We start from the raw sequence: 23,834 nt of genomic DNA, 5'->3' as shown, positions 1-23,834 counted from the left end.
ATTTACAACTGGCTTCCTATACAATTCCATTATTCTTCATTTTCCTCACCAGTCTCTATGCATCAAATCCTTAGATTAAGGGTCATGGGGACTATGGTAAATGTTTCTTGGCTTTCCATGCTGGAATTTCAATTGAGAGGAGAGGACTGGATAGTCAGATGTGCTCATTCTCTAATCTGTGCATCTATCTCCTGCAGACTGAAGGCTTGTGAAGTCTCAGCTGCTTGTTGTGGGGAGCTCTCTTCTGCTCTCAACACCAACCAGCTGCTAACAGATCTGGACCTGAGTGGTAATCAACTGGGAGCTCTGGGAGTGCAGCTGCTGTGTGAAGGACTGAAACAGCCAAACTGCAAACTGCAGAGACTAGTGTAAGTATTGACCAGTTTCCTTTATGTAAAGACCTTGGCAGGAGGCGTGGATGGGGCACAATAAACTTCCTGCAGGTATGTGGTGAGGTTAAAATCTGAGTCTCTCCTATTAATGCCTCAGTTGGGGACACTTTCTCCCCACCCTCAAACATGTGAGAGCAAGAAGGAGGCACTACCCAGGAGGACCCTTGCAGTGAAGGAAAATCACCACCTGCAAACCAGGACAGCTCTGATCCCTCTATGAACAATTTCTCCTTCTCTGCAGTCACCCCCGCATCCACTTCTCATTCCTCTCCCCTGCTCTGTAGGGTAGGTGGTGGGAGGGACAGGAACAGTCTCTATTCCTGAAGCCAAATGACATGCCCTCCTAGAGCACCGTCTAGCTGAGGATCTCAAAGCACTTATAGAACTGAGGGAATTCACCTCCCACCCCATTGAGCCAACTGGAGACAAAATAATATAAGATTCATTTAAGTCAGTTCCTGCTGCCTTGATCCCCTCCTGCTCCTCCCTCCGTCCCTGATCCTCCCCCACCATTCAGGCTTGTGACCTCCCTGTTGATTTATACTTCCTCATATCCCCTCACCTACACCCAGGCTGCCATTGAATCTTCTCAGTTCTCCATCCCATGTCCTCCCGTCATCGTTCAGCCTGTTGAAAGCAGTTTTTGCTGCACACAACATCCCTATACTAAGGTGCTCCTCCACCCCATCTCCAAATTTAACTGTTGACTCCAACAAGAGTAGGCTTTGTCCCCATTCTGCAGACCCTGACAGTAAAAAGCTTCAAAAATCCTCTCGCCTGTGGACAGGAGGAGGTTCTCCATCAGCCTTGACATGCCATGTCTGTTCTGTGTCTAGGCTTAAAACCCAGCTGGATATTGCCAATGGACAAGTGAAGTTGGATGCAAATGTTCAGTAACTGCTTGACTAGATTGCTCAGAAATAGGAGACCTGATGATACTGGGCATTCACTTGTAAGGCTTCAGAGGGGTAGCCGTGTTAGTCTGGATCTGTAAAAGCAGCAAAGAGTCTTGTGGCAACTTATAGACTAACAGACATTTGGGAGCATGAGCTTTCGTGGGTGAATACCCACTTTGTCGGATGCATGTAGTGGAAATTTCCAGGGGCAGGTATATATAAGCAAGCAAGAAGCAGGCTAGAGATAACGAGGTTAGTTCAATCAGGGAGGATGAGGCCCTCTTCTAGCAGCTGAGGTGTGAAAACCAAGAGAGGAGAAACTGGTTTTGTAGTTGGCAAGCCATTCACAGTCTTTGTTTAGTCCTGAGCTGATGGTGTCAAATTTGCAGATGAACTGAAGCTCAGAAGTTTCTCTTTGAAACTTATAAGGCTGGTTGTATCAAGCAATGGATTCTTAAGTCCTGGCCAGGTTACTGCATTCTCCAGGTTGGGAGAGCAGATTTCTGTCCTCAAAAGCAGACGATGACAGTATTTGTTAGTAGGGGTTCTAGATGCTTTTGCTCGGAGCCGTTCCTAAGGTACGGTGAATCGGGGAGACTGCTCCGGGCCCTGCACTTTGGGGAGCCCTGTGGGCCAGTGGAATTGGCCAGCGCAATCAGTCCCAGAAGTGACGGGTCAGTCCCGGAAGTGATGGATTCGTTACATCTGCCCCAGGCCCCGCACCCCCCTAGGCTCTTGCTGCCATGCACTAGCCACAGAGATCAAGGATTGGAGTCATAGACAGAGGCTCAGATTTCCTCTAGCATATCTAGGATTCCTGTTTTGTGAATGAACAGAATTCTGAGGAGGGTTTTGTGTTGTCCCTGATGGCCATAGAGGCCATCCTGGATGTGGAAGATCTTCTCTGTGAAGTGGGTACAGTTCCTCATGCCGACTGGTGCTGGGCTCTGGAGCTAGGAGGCATCTAGGTTAGCAATGTTATTGACAATCCAAAATAGTTCAGTGGGGTGTGACTTGGGACTTGTCTACACAGCCCTGCAGTTCAGACCACAGGGGTGTGAAGTGTAGCATGCACCAAACTTCTGTGTTGTAACTCCCCCATATAGACAATGCAGGTGCAAACAAAAAGGTACCTAGTTCGTGCTAACATAGTCCTGTTTGAAGAGGACTACGTTAACACAAGATAGGTACCTCTTAGTTTGCACTAGGACCATCCACATTGGGGAGCTGCATGCACCAGAATGCTGTGCTGTTGCAATTCACACCCCCATAGTCTGAACTGCATAGTCCAACTGCATAGATGAAGCCTTGGTGGTTGCTACGGAAGAGAAGAATGAGGATCTCTTGGTCTTCTCCATGGCCAAGGAGCAGGCAAAGAAAACTTTGTTGTTCAGATACTTTGTTGTATCTTCTTGAGTGTTCTCAACACTGGCACTTGGGTTTTCTTGCCTTCTTGCATCATCTGTCACAGGAAGAAGAAACCACAAAGCTCTGTGAGGGCCATATGGGAAGGAAGTGCTTCAGAACCAAAGTATTCATGGCTGTGGTCAGTCAGTGACTGTGATGTCTCACTGGTTCTTCTAGTCCTTGGCTGCTGGGCTAGGGCATCAGTGCTTTGTGAGTCTAACTGAATCAATGAGTTCTCTAGGATGGATCATGATGATAAGACCTTCTTGCCTGGAAATTAATTAATTAATTAATAGGCAGAAGATTAAAAACAAACACAAGGAAGTATTTTTTCACACAACGCACAGTCAACTTGTGGAACTCTTTGCCGGAGAATGTTGTGAAGACTGAGACTAGAACAGAGTTAAAAAAATAACTAGATAAATTCATGGAGAACAGGTCCATCAATGGCTATTAGATGGGAATGGGTGACAAGGGTTGGATCACTTGATGATTACCTGTTCTGTTCATTTCCTCTGGGGCACCTGGCATTGGCCACTGTTGGAAGACAGGCTACTGGGCTAGATGGAGATTTGCTCTGACCCAATATGGCTGTTCTTATGTTCTTTCTCTTTTGGAGGTGGTAATCTGACTGGCGTCGAGGAGTGATCCACGTTCATTATAAAGGTCAGGATGTGACCGGCTGTGTCTGTGATAATCCAAAGGAGAACAGGGCAAATAGAAAGTTTTGTGCATTGGATCAGGTGTATTGTCAGTGTGAATTGTTAAGCCTCCAAGAATGAGGAGCCTCAGGAACTGCATCACCATGTCAGTCAATGTCTCTGTCAACTCCTCCAGAAAACTTGAGCTCTCTGTAGGTAATAGATCTGTGCTATTGGGATGTCTTATTGCGCTTGTCATTAGTCTCTCAGATTAAGTAGATGCACTCAAAGGATTTTGTTACAAAGGAGCTTCTTTTGCATTTGAAGCTGGGTGGCAATAAAATTGGGTCTCTACCCCGGGAACTGCCTAGTCTGGGTCTGTAGGGCACAGTGTCAGCTGGAAGGCATGAAATGATCCGGGTCCCAGGCTGCAGTGTCAGATAGCCAGGCTCTGGGGATGCAGACCAGGTCAGGGATTATTATTAATTATTAATTATTATTATATATATATTTATTATAAGGATCTAATTGAAGCTGATAAACATCTTTTAAGCCACTAACATTGCTTTGTTCAACACGAGCTTTGATCCTGAGGTGTTCCTGTGTCTGTAGTAATTTTGTGTGCTGTGGCTGAAACTCAGTTGCACTGGATTGGTGGCTGGTGCCTAGAGTAATGCTTTCCAGAGGCTGGCTTGTATTTCTTGTGTGTCTTCCATGTAAATCTTGGATTGGGGTGGGAAAGTCTCATATTCATGAGAGACTCCCACAGTCTTTTGCCCACACGAAGGCTACGTCTGCACTCAGAGCTGGGAGTGCGATTCCCAGAGTGACTAGACACACTTGCACTAGCTCTCATCGACCCAGCATGCTAAATATAGTGATGTAGCTACGGTAGCGCGAGCAGTGGCATGAGCTAGCTGTTCCAAGTATGTATCCATGAGGGGGGTTGCAGGAATTCGCCTCCCCACAGGTCTTCATGGCCTTTGCATTTTTGCTTGGGTAACTCCGGGCCCTGGGTAGTCAGCTTCCTGAATTTCCCAGACACAGTTCCTCAAATCAGACACTGTGCTTGGACCCCTCATCACTATCCCTAGTATCTATTCATTGATAAGTAGCTCTCTGCCCTAGAAGTCTTAGGCTTTGTCTGCAGTTGGAGCTGGGAGCTCACATACACACATTCATGCTAGCTCTGATCTTTGCTAGTGCACTAAAAATAGTAGCGTAGCTGTGGTAGCACAGGCAGCAGTGATCAGTGGCATGAAGTAGCCACCGCCACCCAGACATCTTGACATCTGGTGTTCATCTGGACTTCTGTGCTAGGATAATTTGCTAGTGCATCCGGTAATGTACTGCGAAAACAGATGTGCATCAAAACCACAGGACCCTTAAATATATATGATTATTTCAGGTAGCTGCAAGCATGAAGTATTCTAAAACCTAGCATCAACACTGGGGAAAAACTTGTGGAGGCAGTGCTAGCAATTCTATAATTAAGTTTGCATTCAGATTTGCAATTAAAGGAGGACTGAAAACCCATTATTTTACAGTAAAGATTTTGAGGTAAACAAAAATCAGGTTATTCCTCTAATCTCCGGACAGATGACTCCCATACCCACCTACCATTCCTAACCAAGCTACAGAGACCCCATTGTCCTATGGAGTCATGTTGTCTGATATATATGTAACCCTTCTGCCCATCTGAGTTGGCAGCAACAAGGGCCTGATTCAGTATCCAGGGGTTCCGTTTCAATAACATAGTGCAAAACTGGCTTGAGCCCCCACCCAGTGACCTGGGACAATTACACACCACCCCCCGGGTGCCTCTAAGAGGCAATATTTCCCCTCTCACAAGCACAGAGTCTGAGTGTAGAAAAATCCTTTTAATAAAGGAGGGAAACAATGCGGCATTATGTTGGGGAAACACCACAAACAGGATTCATAACACAAACCATGAGCAACAGACCCACCCTCAAGTAAGTTTGGCAGTGTCCTTTTCCCCTGAGGGTCTTAAGTCCAGCAACCCGAAAAATCACCCAAAGTCCCACACCCCAAAAGTCTCTGTCCCTGGTCAGTGCAGCCCCAGAGTTCAAAAATTTATCTGCAGAGTTTTACCTCCCAGCCTGGGTGGAAATGGGGGGGTGCAGGGGGTGTTAAGGGGCACCTTACATGATCTGAGGCTGACTGCCCCGCCTTTCCGTGGGGTTCTGTTGCAGCCTTCACCGCAAGCCGTTCCACCAGCCGCTCCGCTCCACCAGCCATCCCACCTGTCCCATGAAATGCTCCACTCGACACTCCACTCCACCAGGTGTCCTGCAAACTGCTCTGCGCCATCAGCCACTCAGCAATATATTTTCAGCCCCTCCTCCCAACAACACTCAGTAATTTTAGCTCTTCAGTGACTTCAGCTTGTAGTAGGGGAACCTCTGTGCTGGTGCACCATTGGCCCAAAGTGAATTCAGCTCAGCAGCTTGTAACCAGATTTCTAATAAAATCAAAATTAGCTCTTATATAATTTAGATGATATTTTTACTTCAAGGTCCAAGAGACACAGACAAGGTTTTCATCTGAATTCCAAAAGACCAAAACCATCAAGACACTTGATCACAGCCTTGGATGGCTATGAGACTATTTACCCTTGAGCAGAGGGTGAGGGTTGGGGTTGTCCAGCCCCCTCTCAATTCACTGTTTTGGAACCCATGTCCCTTGTCTAGCGAATGCTACTTAGTTGATGGTCAGTCCCTTTGTCATAAAATAGTTCCACTGTCATTGATTCATATAGTCAGGGTAACAACAGTTTATTCTTCCTGCCCCAATAACAGAGAAACTGGGGATCCCACAGCAGCTAAAGTGACCATTTGGGCAGCTGTGGGCTCATGTTAGGCGGGGTGGGTGTGCCTATGCAAACAAGATCAGCCCCTGAAGTTCTTTTGCACAACTCGCCAGAATTCACCACCAGATGTCAGGGTAGAGCTCATCCTGACTCTGCTTACATATAATATTGTTGCCATCATATGACTTTATCACAAATTTTTATATTTGATGGTTTTTCTTAAAGTCACAGCTCCTGGAATCATGTGAATCAATGAGCCCCTCGCTTTTTAAAAATGAAAGCTAAGTTTCTAGCCCTTGTGGTTGCAGAGAGAGCCTGAAAACCAGTCTCAAAAACCAGAAGACAAAGAAAAAGAACCAAAAATGTATTTGTAAAAAAAATCCCATGAATTTTAAGCTAATAGTGTGATTTTTTGGGAGCTTTACTCATGATTTTGGAACTTTTGTGGTTGGCCACATGCCATGAGTGCGTATTTTACTGCAACATTTTGGCATCAAACTTAATATAAAATAATGTAACAGAGTTCCACTAGGTCAACCCTTTACTATTTTTAGTTTTTCTCTGCTTGAAAGTTTTCTTCTCTCCTTTTCTCTCTGACTCTTTTTTCCTCATTGTTTTGTAGTGTCTGTTTTTACCCTCCAATTAACCTCTTTTCTGACCTTTTTACCACCCTCTAAACTTCTGCCTCCATCTTCCCCATTTTCCTCCTGCTAACCCTCTCCTAGAGCCTTCCTGGAAACACCCCTCTCCCTCTCCCTCTCTCCATCTTTATAGTGCAAGCAGTGGGGCTAATATAGGATGTCACACTCAAACCTGGTTCTCATTGGTCAAGGGATGGGGCTTAGGACAGAGTCTAGGGCTGGATTCTGGCTCATTCCCCATGCTGATTGGTCAGGGAAAGGAGATGCTGGGTGGGGCCACCTGCCAATTGCTGTGATGAGCCTTGTTCACTCTCTGATGTATCTGCCCTGCATTTGTCTCTCCTGCAGGTTGAGATTTTGTGGTCTCACAGGCACTTGCTGTGGGGATCGCTCCGCTGTTCTCAGCACCAGACAGAGCCTGACAGAGCTGGACCTCAGTTATAATTTTTCTCTGGGAGATGATGGAGTTCAGCTGCTGTGTGAGGGACTGAAACATCCAAATTGCAAATTACAGATACTAGGGTAAGTAATATTTGGTGTCCTCTGTGTATTTTCAAGTGACCTCTATGTAAAGCACTTTACAGGAGCTATAGCTGGTGTCTGGTGTCTGCCCCTTGTAGGTATAAAGAAGAGCTGAGAGTTCAATGTCTCTCCAGTACCATTGTCAATGGCTCACAACATGCACCCAGCTTGCCCTGTTTGGAAAATGGAAATATTAAGCAGACAGCTGGGAAAATATTTCAATTTTTTTAAACCAATTCTTTAATATTGGGCTTTAAAAAAAAGAGAGAGAGAGAGAGCACTCTCTTACCCTTCCACTAACAGCCCATTTTACATATAACTTTAATGACTTTGACATCTTTATATATTAACTTTAAAACTTGTGACACTTTTCTGCACACATTTTGAAGCCTTCCACATTGGATGGTGAGCTCTCTTGAAAATCTGCCTCAAAAGCAACAGCAAAGTGAATGTTAAAATCAGCTACCTTTTACTGCAGCTGCTGTCTATCATTGGAGGTTTGGGGTTAGAGCCACAAACCCCTAATCCAGGGACCCCCATTCTCTCCCCAGAACATCAGACTCATGGATGGAGGGATGAGATGCTTCTGTCCCCATCTTTCCCCACCAGCCCCCAAGCAGGGCTTCAAAACTCTGCCTGTCAGTATGTAGGTGGACAGGACTCATCTCAAAGCTCTTTGTTTTTTCTCCACCATCAGTGACGACTGGCCTCTCCTCCGCCACAGCCCTGCAGAGAGTGATGGTGGCACCTCTCCCTGGTGGCAACTGTCCCATCTCTCCCTCACAGCTCAGAGGAGGGTGGGGAACGAGTAACTCACTGAGAGTGATATGGGGGGGAGCGGGAGGGAAGATACACAACTGAAGTGTGTCTGCTTCACTGCTGTGCTGCTCTGACAGATCTGCTGGAATAGTCCATGGAATAGTCTCCCCCCGGAAGGGGTGGAAGCTCCATGACTTGGGCCATCATCACAGTAGACTAGACAACTCACGGGGAAATACACTGTAGGGAGCAGGGCACAAGGTGAAATAATGGCCTTGTGAACCTGGTGCAGTGCCCACCCCCCACCAGCTTTGGATCTAATGTGCTGCAGAGAAGGGATCTCTGGAGACTGTGTTAGTGACAGATCACCCCTACATCACCACCCACCACACTCTGATTGACAGCTGCCTCAGAAGGAGGCAGCTTGTGTCACTCACTAGCAGGGCCGGTGCAAGGATGTTTCGCGCCCTAGGCAAAACTTCCACCTTGCGCCCTCCCCCGTCCCTGAGCCCCCGCCCTGAGGTGCCCTTCCCTTCCCTCCCCCCCATGGCAGCTCCCCTCCTCCGCCCTGAGGAGCCCCCCCCGCGACAGCTCCCCACCCTCCGCCCTGAGCTGCAAGCCTGGGAGGCGGGAGAAGTGAAGCAGCCATGGCGTGCTCGGGGAGGAGGCAGGGCAGGGGTGAGCTGGGGCGGGGAGTTCCCTTGTGTGCTGCCCCCCCCTTACTTGCTGCAGGTGGCTCTCCCTGCGCTCCCCTGCCCCAGCTCCCTCCGCCTAAATGCCGGTGGCAACCAGGGAGACCGAAGATCTGGCCACCACGGTTGCTGCCGAAGAAAATGCCACCCCCCAAATCCTAGTGCCCTAGCGGTCGCCTAAATGGTTGCACTGGCCCTGCTTACTAGGTTGGGGTATCTGCACCCAGCTCCTTTGATGCCATCATGGCAGGACAGTGAGCTTCTGCATTGGAAAAGGAGAAAGTGAGCGTGTCAGTGAAATAAACAGGGTCATAGTAGGGTTTGTTTAAGGCCAGAGCTATTTGGTTACTTGTAGCTGCAGCCACATACTGGCCACAGCCTGTGAGAGAAAACAAAGCGCAGGGGCAGGATTCTTGGTCAGACCTTCTGGGACAGACACAATAACTTGCAAGGCGGCTGCCCAAACCCCTGGTCAGGAGGAAGAGGGATGTGGGTCCCTGCCCAGACAGAGGTGACAGCAACAGGAGAGTAGCTGAGAACTTTTGGTGTTAGCCCCGGATGTAAAGGCAGCTTCTCTTCTTGTCCTGGGATGTAGGAGCTTGCAAAAGTTGACAGCTTCCTTGTCAAGAGCCAAACTGAACCGCTTTCAGGTTTTCAACGTTGCCTTAGTCAAGAGGATTCTAGAATAGGTGACCACCCTGCAGAACTTCATCCATGTACATCTCCCAGCTGCTGTCGCACTAGGCACAGTGAGTGACCTGGCAGTCACACGACCCAACAACAGTGGCAAAAAGTATGGAGAAGTCAGCTTCAGCCTCTCTGTTTGGAGAGACTGCAGGACCCTAGGCTTTCTGGGTCCTCGGCTCAATAACCAGCTCTCCTGGTCTGTCCAGGTTCCCATCCAGTCTCTTCTCAGGCATCTGGGAAGCCAGACAGCCCTGGAGCCAGGAAGGCAGCTAGGGAATCATTTTGGTTCTCCCCAAATGGAATTTTTCTGGAAGTCCTTTCCCATAAAATACTTTGAATTTTTGTCCCAATTTGGGGCAGAACATTTTCAAAAATGCAAATTTTTTTTGTGGGAAGGGATTTCCATTTTCAGGCAACTTCTCATCCAGGTCCAGGTGGCCTGTGGGGAGGGAGGAAAGAGAAGCAGGAAAAGGAAGGGTGCTGCTGCCAAAACCAAAGAGTGTGCGGCCCAGCTCCCTCCGCGCAGGGCAGAGCTGCTGGGAGAAGGAGTTTGCTGTGGCACAGAGGGAGCAGACTGGGTCCATGTGTGATGCAGTTTTGGGACTTACCCTGTGGGACGACTGGGAGCAGAAGAGTCTCTGTCAAAGCTTCAGAGCTCCAAGGAGCCATGGCTGGGCAGGCAGAGCAGAGCAGCACTTGACAGGTGGGAACCAAGAACACAGGCCCCTTTGTGCTGGAGTTAGGGAGGGTGGAAATGGATCTGCTGGGACCCTGTACACACCATTAACCCCACTTCAAATATCCCTGCTCCCTTTTCCTGGCCTCTCTCTCCCTCCCCCCAAACCTTCCTACATTTGTTGTCATTAAGCCAGGATACTCCACAAACTACATCTTTGTCTAGAAATGATTACGGCTGGGTGAGTGGGGCACCTGCTCAACACAAATCCTTAAAAGCAAGGAAATGACAACTCCCAGGACACCGGTAACTGTATCCCAGTGTCCACTCAGCACATATCCACTGACTGCAACACACCACATCATCACAGGGAACTGCCTGCTATCTGAATGTCAAATAGCATCCAACCTTCTACTGCTGTATGGTTAATAGCTGTGTGACCCACTGGAAACTCCCTCTCTACAGGCTGGTCCATGCATAGGATAAATAGTTACTACGCCATCTCAGGTGGTAGCAGTCTGTTCTGTGTACTTGAAAGTCTCTGATCCAAACCTGGCTGCTGCCCTGTGCAAGGGTCCTTTGGCTACCATTGGACTAAGGTCTTGGTCTTTTCTAGTTTTCTTCTTAAACAACTAGTTTATTTAATTCACCCAGGGAAGAAACAGCCTTAAAAACAGACGTTTAGTTAAAAATCATTAATCTGCTCAGTCACGGTGCTCTGTAAAGCAAGACCCAGGTGTTCCACATTCCAGTCACTGTCACACATTTCTATTGTGTCTGTCACTCACGGGCAGGTTGGGGGCTGAGAGGTTTGGGGATTCCAGTTGTGCTAGACAGAGGCTGTAATGGGGAAAAGGTGCTGTATCCTCAACACTGTGGGGGGTTGGTTGGTTATGAGAACAATCAGGTAGTTTGTCTTCTGGGATTAAGGGTGTCTGTTCTTACAAGGGACGGGTAATGGATGCTCATGGCCCTGGGGAACACTTGGGGGCTGGAGAGCTTATTCTGGCTCCATCTGCTTAAACCAGAAGGGATCCAGAGTGCTAGCAATGAAAATGTTTGAACTATTTTCCAGCCACGACCTTCCCACTCCCAACCCACTAAAAGTGACCCCACAACCTACCCCCTCCCTTCACTTCAACTGACCAGTCACTTGTGGAGTGCTGCGTAACCGACATAATGGGCCAGACTGTGCTCTCAGCTGCTCTGTATTTGCAAGTCTGCCTTTATTGACTGCAAGGGATGCTCCAGAGTTACACCAACATGAACGAGAGCTAAACCCTGCCTGACAGGCGTGCATGGAAGAAATCCACACTAACGGCCTTCTGTGTTTTTATTCCCCCTGGCCTCTTCCCACAGCACTGTCATCTCTCCCTGCACTCCCACAATAACAAATCTTTCTAGACTCACACAGACATCTGTGAGGGGAACACAGTGCATGGGTCAGAAATGAATCGTTTTCCATTCTCTCTTCATTTCATGCAGGTTGGAGGGGTGCAGACTCTCAGCTGTATGTTGTGGGTTCCTCTCCTCTGCTTTCAGCACCAGCCAGGCCCTGACAGAGCTGAACTTTTGGGGGGCGAAGCTGGGAGATTCAGGCGTGCAGGTGTTGTGTGAGGGACTGAGACATCCCAACTGCAAACTGCAGAAAATACTGTAAGTACTGGCTGGTCTCCTCCAGACTGTGCCTGCTAGCATGGTAGCTCTGGCTGCTGGGTTACCGAACTGTAAAGCTTTGCTGAAACCAGCCCCAGGCCCTGCACCTCAGGGGGACCATCCCACTCCTTAGAAATGTACAGCTGGAAGGGACCCTGAGAGACCAGCAAGTCCATCCCCCAGTGCAGAGGCAGAATTAAGTAAACGTAACCCATCCCTGACAGGTGTTTGTCTCACCTGTTCTTAAAAATCTCCAAGGACAGGGATTCCACAGTCTCCCTAGGTAACTTGTTCCAGGGCTTTACTATCCTTATATTTAGAAAGTGTTTCCTAATATCCAACCTAAATCTCCCTTGCTGTTGATTCAGCTGATTACTTCTTGTCCTACCCTTGGTGGACATGGAGAACAATGGATCACCATTCTCTTTATAACAACTTTTCACATAGTTGAAGACTGTTATCATGTTGCCCCTCAGCCTTGTCTTTTGTAGACTTTTGTTGCGCAAGTCTTTCACCCTTTTCTTGTGGAGCTTGTTTTCTAAACCTCTTTTCACTTTTGTTGCTCTCATCTGGACTCTCTAATTCGTCAACATCTTTCTTGAACTGTGATGCCCCAAACTGGACACAGTTCTCCAGCTGAGGCCTCACTGGTGATGGGTAGAGTGGGACAATCACCTCCCATGTCCTACTTACGACTCTCCTGCTAATACACCCTACAGTGATATTAGCTTTTTTTCAAAAATACATCACACTGTTTACTCATATTCCCCAGATCCTGTTCTTCAGTACTGCCGCCTAGCCAGTTATTCCCCATTTTGAAGTTGTGCATTTGATATTTTTCCTTGCTAACTGCAGAACATTGCATGTCTCTATCTAATATTATCAATTTCAGACCAATTTTCCAATTAATCAAGATCATTTTGAATTCTAATTCTGTCTTCTAAAATTGTTTGTAACCTCTCCCAGCTTGGTGCCATCTGCAGATGTTATAAGTGTACTTGCTACTCCATCATTCAAGCTGTTAATGAAAATATTGAGCAGTACTGGACCCAGGACAGACCCTTGCAAGACCCCACGTGATATATCCTCCCAGGGGTAGTTTCAGGCCAAATTGCAGGGCCAGCATAGCTCTGAAGACTCAGCTGCAACAGCAAATGTTCTATTGAGAGTTGGGAAGAGGCAGCGTGAGCAGCAGGTGTATGGGGTGGTACCATGGTCCTAGCACTGTACAGCAGCAAGACTCTGGTAATCAGGAAGGATATTTCAGCAGAAGCAAATCTCAATCAGCAAAGCAAAACAACTTAAACACATCACATCATAAACCACCCCAGCCTGAGGCTCGCTCAGCCTGGATTTGCAGCCATCTCAACCCACAGCTATTCTGCACCCACTGGCTCCCCAACAGCTGTTTTTATAGCCCTTTCCCTGAGCACCTGTGCAAGGACAGATTGAAGGAAGCCAGAATTAACCCCTTACTCGCTGAGGACCTGGGATGTCCCTAGCCCCTAAGAATTTGGCTAGTGGCACATGTGGCAGGAGCCATCCTTCCCTCCCTCCAGAATGGAAATGAAACCCTCTCCAGACAGACACCGATACCAGTGAGCAGGGGCGGTTCTAGAAAGTAGGCTGGCCCAAGCAGCGCGGTGCGCTGTGCCGCCCTTCCCCGGTCCCGCGGCGGGTCCCCTCTTCCCGCGGCTCCGGTTGAGCTCCCGCCGGTATGCCTGCGGCAGGTCCACCGGAGCCAAATGCCGCCCCCCCGGGAAAGGGCCGCCCCACGCGCCTGCTTGGCGCGCTGGTGTCTAGAGCCGCCCCTGCCAGTGAGGGAACCACAGCCAACAGGGAGGAAACAAGTGATCACTTCCCTCTCTGTGTATTTGTCTCTTGTAGGTTGGGGAGTTGCAGCCTCACAGCTGCTTGCTGTGGGGATCTCTCCACTATTCTCAGCACCAGCCAGAGCCTGACAGAGCTGGAACTGGCGGATAACAAACTGGGGGATTCAGGCGTGCGGCTGCTGTGTGAGGGACTGAAACACCCAGACTGCAAACTGCAGAAACTAGTGTAAGTAACCGCTGGCTTCCTGCAGTCTGTGCTTATTAACAGTGACCTGAGCTTTGTCTACTGAGGCATCTGTACTCCTGGCAGCTGTGGGAAACTGTTTTCCATCCTGTGAAAACTCAGTATTTCCCCCCATTCTGTATTGTGATGAAACAAACACCTTCTTAGAGAGAGAGAAGCTAAACTAGCCAATAGCCCACTGGTTAGGGCACTCACCTGAGGTGTGGGGAGCACAGGTTAAAGTCACTGCTCTGCCTGATTTGGGAGGAGACGAAGCTGGGCCTCACACAGGCCAGGTGAATGCCCCAACCACAGGGCTACTGGCTATTCTAGGCTTGCTCTCTCTGTAGTTTTGCCCTGACAGTCCAGCCTGGCTAGGAAAGACCTTCCTGACAGAACTTCCATCAACACCAAGACATTCCCACAAAAAGTGTGTGACTAATCTGCATTTTCTGATGGAAAAACTATTTCACTGAAAAAATCCCAACTGGTTCATCTAATGACCACCCAAAAACACCTACTCTCCTCCTGCGTACAGCTGAGAGACCCCATCACACTGTAGATTTGTCATATTTTACTAGACAGAAGTTGGGTCACACAGAGCCTCTTCACGCCCCATAGAGATTTTCTGTAGATCCTCTGTTTATTTTACTCACTAAGGTTTGGTCCATACTAGAAAGTTAGGTTGACCCAGCTATGTCGCTCAGGGGTGTGAAAAATTCACACACACCCCCGAGAGACTTAGTTAAGCCGACCTAAGCCCCAGTGTAGACAGCGCTAGGTCACTTACTGCGCGTGGAATCCTGCTGGGAGCACATGGCTCCAGGATCTTCTCTGGTTGCCTATTGGTCTCTGGGTGGAGTTTAAGAGGCTAGTTCTGAGCTATAAAGCCCTAAATGGCCTGGAACCAGCCTATCTGAGGAATTGTATCTGGCACTGGGCCACATTGTCCCAACTGCAGTCAGCACAGGCACCTGAGCTGATCCCCTTTTTGTTATAAAAGAGAAGGGATGGTTGGCCTCTGTGAAGGCTCTGGGACTTGCCCTTCCCCCCCCACCCCCCCGTCCAAAATACTCCACATTTAGGAACCTTCTGGGCATGCTGCAAAGAGCCTCTGTTTGATGGGGTTTTAGAGAGGGTTGAGGGGTGGGAAGGTGCTTTCTGTAGTTGGATGAATGAGCTCCTATTAGAATAATTAATTTAGTGCTACTTGGGTTTTGGCTGTAGTACTAATTGTGTGCTAGAGGTCTAGAGCAGGGGTGAACAAACTTTTTGGCCCAAGGGCCACATCTGGGAATATAAATTGTATGGCAGCTGTGAATGTTCACAAAATTGGGTTTGGGGTGTAGGAGGGGGTAAGGGCTCTGATTGAGGGTGTGGGCTCTGGGGTGGGGCCAGAAATGAGGAGTTCAGGGTGCAGGAGGGGGCTCCAGGTGGGGAGTGGGGTGCAGCCTCCAGCTGAGGGTGCGGGCTCTGGGGTGGGGATGCAGAGTTTGGGGTATAGGAGGGTGCTCCAGCTTGGGATTGAGGGGTTTGGAGGGCAGGAGGGGGATCAGGGCTGGGACAGGGGGCTTGAGTGCGGGAAGGGGTGCAGGCTCTGGCTGGGCGTGGGGCCGGGGATGAGGGGTTTAGGGTGCAGGCGGGTGCTCTGGGCTGGGATCAAGGGTTTTAGAGAGCAGAAGGAGGATCAGGGCTGGGGCAGAGGGTTGGGGCATGGGGAGAGGCTCAGGGGTGCAGGCTCCGGGCGGCGCTTACCTCAAATGGCTCCTGGAAACAGTAGCATGTCCCTCCTCCGGCTCCTACACAGGCAGGTACTTCCCCTGCAGCTCCCATTGGAGCATCAGAGGGGGCCATTGGAGTGCGCAGCAGCTGGAGTGGGGCCATGCCACGGCTTCCAGGAGCCACATAGAGTGGCCTCTGAATCTGCTCCCTGGCTGGAGTGCCAGAGCACCGGAGCAGGACAAGCCCCAGACCCCACTCCCCAGTGAGACCTCAAGGGCCAGCTTAAAATGTCCCATGGGCCGTAGTTTGCCCACCCCTGTCTAGAGCCTTATATAGGGGAGAGGGATAGCTCAGTAGTTTGAGCCTTGGCCTGCTAAACCCAGGGTTGTGAATTCAATCCTTGAGGGGACCAGTTAGAGGTCTGGGGCAAAAATCTGCCTGGGGCCTGGTCCTTGTCCTGGTCCTGCTTTGAGCAGGGGGTTGGACTAGATGACTTCCTGAGGTCCCTTCCAACCCTGATATTCTGTAGGGGTATTTCTGTAATTGCTTCTAAAAGTGATTTCTGTATTGCTTCTAAATTAAGAATTAACTTTAGAGTTACACACAGGTATCAAGGAGGGGAAATGCAGAGGATGGGGCATAAACAAGTCATCATTTTGCTCTCTGTATATCTTCATATCCTACAGACTGGGGTATTGTGATCTCACAGTTGCTTGTTGTGGGGATCTGTCCTCTGTTCTCAGCACCAGCCAGACCCTGACAGAGCTCGGCGTAAGGTGGAACAACCTAGGAGATTCAGGAGTGCAGCTGCTGTGTGAAGGATTAAAACATCCAAACTGCAAATTACAGATACTGCAGTAAGTACCAGCTGGTTCCCTTTAGTCTGTGCTTGTTGACATGGTGGTGTTGTGAGTTACACTCTATTTATCAAAAACAACAAGGAGTCCGGTGGCACCTTAAAAACTAACAGATTTGTTTGGGCATAAGCTTTTGTGGGTCAAAAACCCACTTCTTCAGATGCATGGAGTGAGAATTACAGATGCAGGGATTATTACACTGACACATGAAGAGAAGGGAGTTACCTCACAAGCAGAGAACCAGTGTTGACAGGCCCAATTTGACCAGGGTGGATGTAGTCCACTCCCAATAACTGAGGAGGAAGTGTCAACTCCAGGAGAGGAAAAGTTGCTTCTGTAGTGAGCCAGCCACTCCCAGTCCCTATTCAAGCACAAATTAATGGTGTTAAATTGCAAATGAATTTTAGTTCTGCAGTTTCCTCTAAGTTATACCAGAGGCTGTTTTGGCCCCCACCTGGCCCAGGATCAGTGCAGTAGGAAGGTGGGTAACAGCCAATATCTTCTCCTTGAAGTCTCTCAGCAGTGCCAGATGTGAACTTGGTGCTGCCAAGGGCAGAATCCAGTGGTTTTTAGCAAACCACAAATGCAGCATATTTTGGAGTTAGAAAAACAATGACTTTACTCACTAAGGCAGTAACAACCCCACATGTGTGCACACTGCCCTGAACTGGAGCTGTCACTCCTGCTCTCCCAAAAGGGCTGGAAAGAAAAGGAAATTGAACATGGCTCTGTTCTCCCAAACTGGCTGTAAACAGTAATGTGAATAAATAACATCAACATTAATGTGTTTCCCACAAAGTGGCTGGGACTCCCCCCGATCATCACCTGTCATTTCACAGAATATCAGGGTTGGAAGGGAACTCAGGAGGTCATCTAGTCCAACCCTATGCTCAAAGCAGGACCAACCCCAACTAAATCATCCCAGCCAGGAGGGATAGCTCAGTGGTTTGAGCATAGGCCTGCTAAACCCACGGTTGTGAGTTCAATACTTGAGGGGGCCACTTAAGGATTTGGGGCAAAAATCAGTACTTAGTCCTGCTAGTGAAGGCAGGGGGCTGGACTCGATGACCTTTCAAGATCCCTTCCAGTTCTAGAAGATAGGTGTATATCTCTTATTATTATTCCTTATTACTATTGTCAAGCCCAAAGGCAGCTCTAGCTTTTTTGCTGACCCAAGCACGACAAGCAGGCAGCCTTCGGTGGCATGCCTGTGGGAGGTCCGCCAGTCCTGCAGCTTCGGCGTACCCGCCCCCGAATTGCCGCCAAATCCGTGGAACCGGCGGACCTCCTGCAGGCTTGCCACCGAAGGCTGCCTGACTGCTGCCCTCGCAGGGACCAGCAGGCTGCCCCCCGCAGCTTGCCACCCAGGCACGCACTTGGAGTGCTGGTGCCTGGAGCCGCCGCTGGTCAAGTTGGGCTTTAAAGACCTCTAAGGATGGAGATTCCACCACCTCTCTACGTAACCCATTCCAGTGCTTCACCACCCTCCTAGTGAAATAGTTTTTCCTAATATCAAAACCTAAACCTCCCTCACTGCAACTTGAGACCATTGCTCCTTGTTCTGTCATCTGCCACCACTGAGAACAGCTGAACTCCATTCTCTTTGGAACCCCCATTCAGGTAGTTGAAGGCTGCTATCAAATCCCCCCTCACTCTTCTCTTCTGCAGACTAAATAAGCTAAGGTCCCTCAGTTTCTCCTCATAAGTCATGTGCTCCAGCCCCCTAATCATTTTCGTTGCCCTCCACTGGACTCTCTCCAATTTGTCCACATCCTTTCTGTAGTGCGGGGCCCAAAACTGGATGCAATACTCCAGATGTGGCCTCATCAATGCCAAATAGAGGGGAATAATCACTTCCCTCAATCTGCTGGCAATGCTCCTACTAATTTAGCCCAATATGCTGTTAGCCTTCTTGGCAACAAGGGCACACTGCTGACTCATATCCAGCTTCTCATCCACTGTAATCCCTAGGTTCTTTTCTGCAAAACTGCTGCTTAGCTAGTCGGTTCCCAGCCTGTAGCAGTGCATGGCCAAATCAGCAGTATCACCCCAGCTACTGATAACACAGCCCAGCCAGAAAGTGTATCACTGAGAACCGGCTGTGGGCTAGCACCCGGTGCCATTTCTGACCCATCTTTCTCATGGCAGACAATTTAGGGCTTGTCTGCGACCCCACTGGCCAGAGCTCAGTCCTGTCGTCTCTAGTCTCCTCGGGGTCCCTGTGTATTGTCCTCCTGTCACCCAGCCTTAGCAATTGCCTCTCACCTCCTGCTTGCAGGCTGCTCCACCCCACATGTCCTGGTGCTGCTGCTCCCAGCCCACCAGCCACAGCCTGCTTCTTTGATCAGCTCTCACCTTCCCACCTGCCTCCTTGCCCTGGCTCTCAGGATACCACTGCCAGGCTTTCTGTCCTTGCTACCTGCAGCCTGCTGCTCATCCCCCCCCACACACTGGCCATCTCGCTCTCCCAGCCTGATCCCTTCTGTCCACAGGATGTCACTTCTCTTTCCTCGTCATTCTGCTTAACACAGCGCCCCCTACTGGTGAGATGCTAATCTAGGTCCTTCCTCCACCAGACTAAGCTAGGGATTAGTCCTTTCTCCTCTTACCACTCTAGAGGGGGCGGTATCCAGTAGAGAACCAGCAGGTCATTACAGTATATTGTTAGGATCACCCCACCTACTAGAAATAGCCCCTCAATCTACCTGTCCCTTAAACTCATCTGAACAATCACATATAGAACACATAGAAACTGACACAACACCTGCTCATGGTGAAGTATTCCCTCCGGGGCTTGTAGAGTTTAAGACGAGAGGGTGTGTTTCTATGGGGGCACCACAGTTCTTGGCCCTATGCTTTGTAACATTTTTATCAATGACCTGGCAGACAACATAGTATCACTGATAAAGTTTACGGATGACACAAAAATTGCAAAATGGGAAATAATGTAGAGATGTAGAGCACAAATTACTGCTACAGAGCAATCTGTATTGTTTGGGAAATTGGGCGCAAGCGAACAATATGTGCATTTTAGTACAGACAAATATAAACTTGTACCTCTAGGAGCAAAGAATGTAGGCCACACTTACAGGGTGGGGAACCCTGTCCTGGGAAGCAGTGACTCTGAAAAAGACTTGAGGGGGTACGGTGGATAATCAGCTAAGCATGAGCTCCCAGTGCGATGCTGTGGCCAAAAGGGCTAATGGATGTATAAAGAGAAGAATCTCGAGTAGGAGTTGAGGTTATTTTACCTTTGTATTTAGCACTGGTGTGACGGCTGCTGGAATATTGTGTCTAGTTCTGGTGCCCACAGTCCAAGAAGGATGTTGATAAATTGGAGAGGGTCCTGAGAAGAGCCATGAGAATAATGCAAGGATGGGAAAACCTGCCTTATAGTGACAGACTTCGATCTACTTAGCTTAAGAAAGAGAAGGCTAAGGGGTGACATGATCACAGTGTACAAGTATCTACGTGGGGAACAAATATTTGATAATGGGCTCTTCAGTCTAGCAGAGGAAAGTATAACAGGATCCAATGGCTGGAAGTTGAAGCTAGACAAATTCAGACTGGAAATAAGGTTCCGTGAGGGCAGCTAACCACTGGGACAATTTACCAAGGGTTGTGGTGGATTCTCTGTCACTGGCAATTTTAAAATCAAGATGGAATATTTTTGTCGACAAGCTCTGCTCTAGTTCAAACAGGAATTGTTTGGGGGACGTCCTGTACTGCAGGTCAGACCAGATGATCACAGTGGGCCCTTCTGGCCTTGGAATTTATGACTAATCCCAAAGGCTCCTCTCAGAGCACTGTGGTTTACTGTGCATGCCTAGAATGAAGACTGCTGATGGCAGCGAATGGGGCAAAAATAAGCAGTCATAAATCTTTGTATCTCTCTGGCTCCTGCAGACTGAGTGGTTGCCATTTCACAGCTGCTTGTTGTGGGGATCTCGCCTCTGCGCTCAGCACCAACCAGACGCTGACAGAGCTGATCCTGGGAGAGAAAACAATGGACAACTCAGGTGTGAAACAGTTGTGTGAAGGACTGAAACACCCAAACTGCAAACTGCAGAAACTGGGGTAAGTTACCAGTGGGCTCCTTTCACCAGTGTTCCTTTCACATGGGGCCAGGCTTTCTAAAGTGCTCAGCATGCAGTAGCTTGTGACTTCTATGGTCAGATTTTCAGAAAAGCCAGCAGCACCCTGGGTAAATGGGATTTCAGTCCCCTTGAACATCCAGCCCCAGTTGTGGGTGCTGAGTTCTTTGGAAAAGCTGGCACATAGTGATGTGATTTAAGCTCTTTCTCCTGAGGTCACAGTGTTATTGTCTGTGCACCCAAGAACCAGCACCTAGTCTCCTCCCGCAGAGAAAGGGACAGAGATCCACTGCTGTGATACCAGTAGAGCTGGGTGACATTTTTTGCTCAAATAGTAAATGTGCAGAAAAATGCAGTTTCAGGATGAAAATATTTGCAAATGGAGGTTGCATTTGGTGAATAATTTTGGCAGAATAAAAAGCTGGCTTTTTTTAAACAAAAGATTTGTCTTGTCACTTTGAAACAATGTTTTGTTTAGAATGTTTTGTGTAGCTAATTTGATTAATTGGTTTTTTGAGGGTGAAAAACACTTCAATAGAAACTAAAGAAAAACTCAAAAAGACCCAATATTTTTTTCAGATCAAATAAATTTTCATTTGGCACCAAAAAAAATTGTTTGTTTGATTTCTTTCAACAACAACAAAACCCTGAAAAATTTAGATTTTGGTTCAAAATGAACCTTTTCTTTTTTTTTCTTCAGCCACCAACCTGAAAAATTTATTATTCATGCAGTTTGACTAGCTTAAACATGGGATAATAAAGTGGCTGTTTGAGCACTCCAAAGGCAGCGTAGTTTTATGTTAGAATCTCAGTTATTTTACTCAGTAAGTAGGACTGAGAATACAAGTCTGGGGTGCTTCACAATTGAATTAAAATAGCCCTGCATTCAAATAATAATTTACCACCATTTCAACAAATAATTCTGGGACAAAGCCAAACAGATAGACAAAGGAAAAGAGGGGAAGGATACAAAGTTGACACCTAATTGTTTCTGCTTAATTTCTTTTTCTGTCTATGATGGCAACCCAATTCCTTCACTCCTCTCTTCATCTTGGTTGTCTCTAGTCAGCAGCTCATACAGATATCGGTAGGATTGGAAGGTCCAGCTGGCTCCTTAGGCAGCTGACATCTGCCTTTTCCTCCAGAACAATGTCAGGCAGTTTTAAACTGTTTTTAAGATCTTCTTAGTGCATAAAAGCTACTAGGGTTTCAGCTTAAGCAGCATTTAAATCCAGCACAGCCAGCCAGGTGGGAGGTTTAAATCCACAGCTACAAGAGAATGTTTTGAAATTTCCATATCAATGGCCTGAAGGGGAAAAGGCAAATCTATAAAAGAGAGAGAACTAAAAGGACCAGAAATAAAGGAAGGTAAAAGACCAATGGGAATTAAAAAATGGAAGTAAGTTCTGTGGAGCATTGAGATAGCAAATACATTTAAACAACGTCCAGATTTCTACACAGTCCTAGACATCCCCCACACAGCCTTTGGTTCTGGGATGTTACAACCAAAACACATGATGGCAGCTTTCAAAATGATTTAGATTTAGAACAATAACTTTATAGATTAATAACAATTCAGAAACAAATAAGTTCGCTGAAGTCTGTTTTCTTGCTTGCTATAAATGTCACATGCTGGCATCTCCCTCCCTCTAAGTGGGCCGAGAGTTACGCACGTCACTCAATAGCAGCCTCTTCAGCAGGCAAGGATGGGCCTCGTCAGACTCCAAAGGGAATCCTGTGCAGATGGTGACTACCGGGGTGGACCAAAAATGTGTGGGATGGGGAAAGAAGATGGGCCCAGATAGTTATGTCTGAACATTCATTGCAATAGTCTTTTGTGTCCATTCCAGAGATGATTTCACTGAAACCAATGGTGTGCGGCTAACTCTGCTTCAAAGGGACTGTGTTCTCAGGCTTTATGTCTAACACTTTTTCTTGACTTGTCTTCCCCCACAGCTTGAGCAGTGTCAATGTAAATGAAGAGACACAGAGAGAGCTAGATGCTGTGAAAAAGAGGAAACCTGATACGGTCATACATATATGGAAGAATTGGTGAGCAGGAGCCATTGCACCGACACCGCTCTGGCCTGGCTGTCGGCCTGCTAGCTGGGACAGCAGCTAGGGACAGGACCTGCCTCTTTTAAGGCATCTCTGGTATCACCAAGGACTCCAGATGTATATTCTCCTGCTGGTGCTAAGAGTGAGAACCTCACACTATGGGGAAAATATGCTCCCATTTTGTGAGCTTGTTGAATTTACACATTCAGCCTCCACAGGCGCAGGGCTGGAAGGGCTGATCTACACTGGGGGTGGGGAGGGATCAATCTAAGATTCGCAACTTCAGCTATGTGAATAGCGTAGCTGAAGTCGAAGTATCTTAGATCAAGTTACCTACCATCCTCACGGCGCGGGATCGACGTCCACAGCTCCCCCGTCGACTCCGCTACCGCCATTCACGTTGGTGGAGTTCCAGAGTCGATAGGAGCGGGTTCAGGGATCGATATATCGCGTCTAGATGAGACACGATATATCAATCCCCGAGAAATCGATTGCTACCCGCCGATATGGCTGGTAGTGAAGATGTACCCGAAGAGACTGTCAGGGCTGTGAGAACCAAAGGCTTATTATGTGGAGCTGGTTGGGCTTTTAGGTTCACCCATTGAGATCTGCTCACATCCTCAAGGTTGTAAGCCCCTGTTGCTTATTGAAAGAAATGTTGTTTGGTATCAGTTTTATAAATTGTATTAAAACTATTACACCAACAAACTGTATCACCAAAGTGAAGCTACTAATCGTACTACGAAACTAAATGAAGCACAGAGCAATGCAACTACCCAAACAAAATCAAACCCTGATTAAATTAGTCTCAATGTTGAATCAAAATTATGTCACCAAATTAGTTACCTCATCAGATTAATAAGAACTGATTATTTGTTGTATTAATCCTAAAAAGGATCTAAGAAGGTGACTGTTTTACCCAATCAATCAAATCTATAACTTGGTGCTGGGTCACCATCTTAATACTGTAAGGAGTTTATTATTTAATGTCCGAACCACAAGCTCAGAACCAATTACAAAGCTTCCTCCTGACATTTCAGTGTGTGCTGGTGAACACTTTCCTCTCCTCACCCAGAGCTATTACAGTGTAGGCTTTGAAAAAACACACACTGCTAAGCAGAAGTTTGACATCTCTTATTTAGCAATTTACAGCTGACAGCTTTGTTTCTCAGGCCTCAAACACACACAGACAGAACATACTTCAGCGAAAGTCTTTGAGATTGTTTTAGGGCTACTTCTATCCGGGGAA

The 23,834-nt window shown here is 47.8% G+C and overlaps 1 protein-coding gene across 1 annotated transcript in view; it reads left to right on the top strand.

The window, feature by feature from the left end:
* Positions 1 to 22,913, top strand: part of LOC120403992 (NACHT, LRR and PYD domains-containing protein 12-like) — a 36,118-nt gene extending 13,205 nt beyond the window's left edge. Inside the window, exons 2-8 of the mRNA XM_039536008.1 lie at positions 198 to 368; positions 7,156 to 7,329; positions 11,629 to 11,799; positions 13,687 to 13,857; positions 16,263 to 16,433; positions 20,340 to 20,510; positions 22,484 to 22,913. Of these exons, the coding sequence (XP_039391942.1) occupies positions 198 to 368; positions 7,156 to 7,329; positions 11,629 to 11,799; positions 13,687 to 13,857; positions 16,263 to 16,433; positions 20,340 to 20,510; positions 22,484 to 22,583 (1,129 nt within the window). The 3' untranslated portion in view covers positions 22,584 to 22,913. The remainder of the gene's footprint in view (positions 1 to 197; positions 369 to 7,155; positions 7,330 to 11,628; positions 11,800 to 13,686; positions 13,858 to 16,262; positions 16,434 to 20,339; positions 20,511 to 22,483) is intronic.
* The last annotated feature ends 921 nt before the right edge of the window (positions 22,914 to 23,834 follow it).

Source organism: Mauremys reevesii, linkage group 4 (assembly GCF_016161935.1).
Source record: "Mauremys reevesii isolate NIE-2019 linkage group 4, ASM1616193v1, whole genome shotgun sequence".
Taxonomy (NCBI): domain Eukaryota; kingdom Metazoa; phylum Chordata; order Testudines; family Geoemydidae; genus Mauremys; species Mauremys reevesii.
This window is presented reverse-complemented; position numbering and strand designations above follow the sequence as displayed.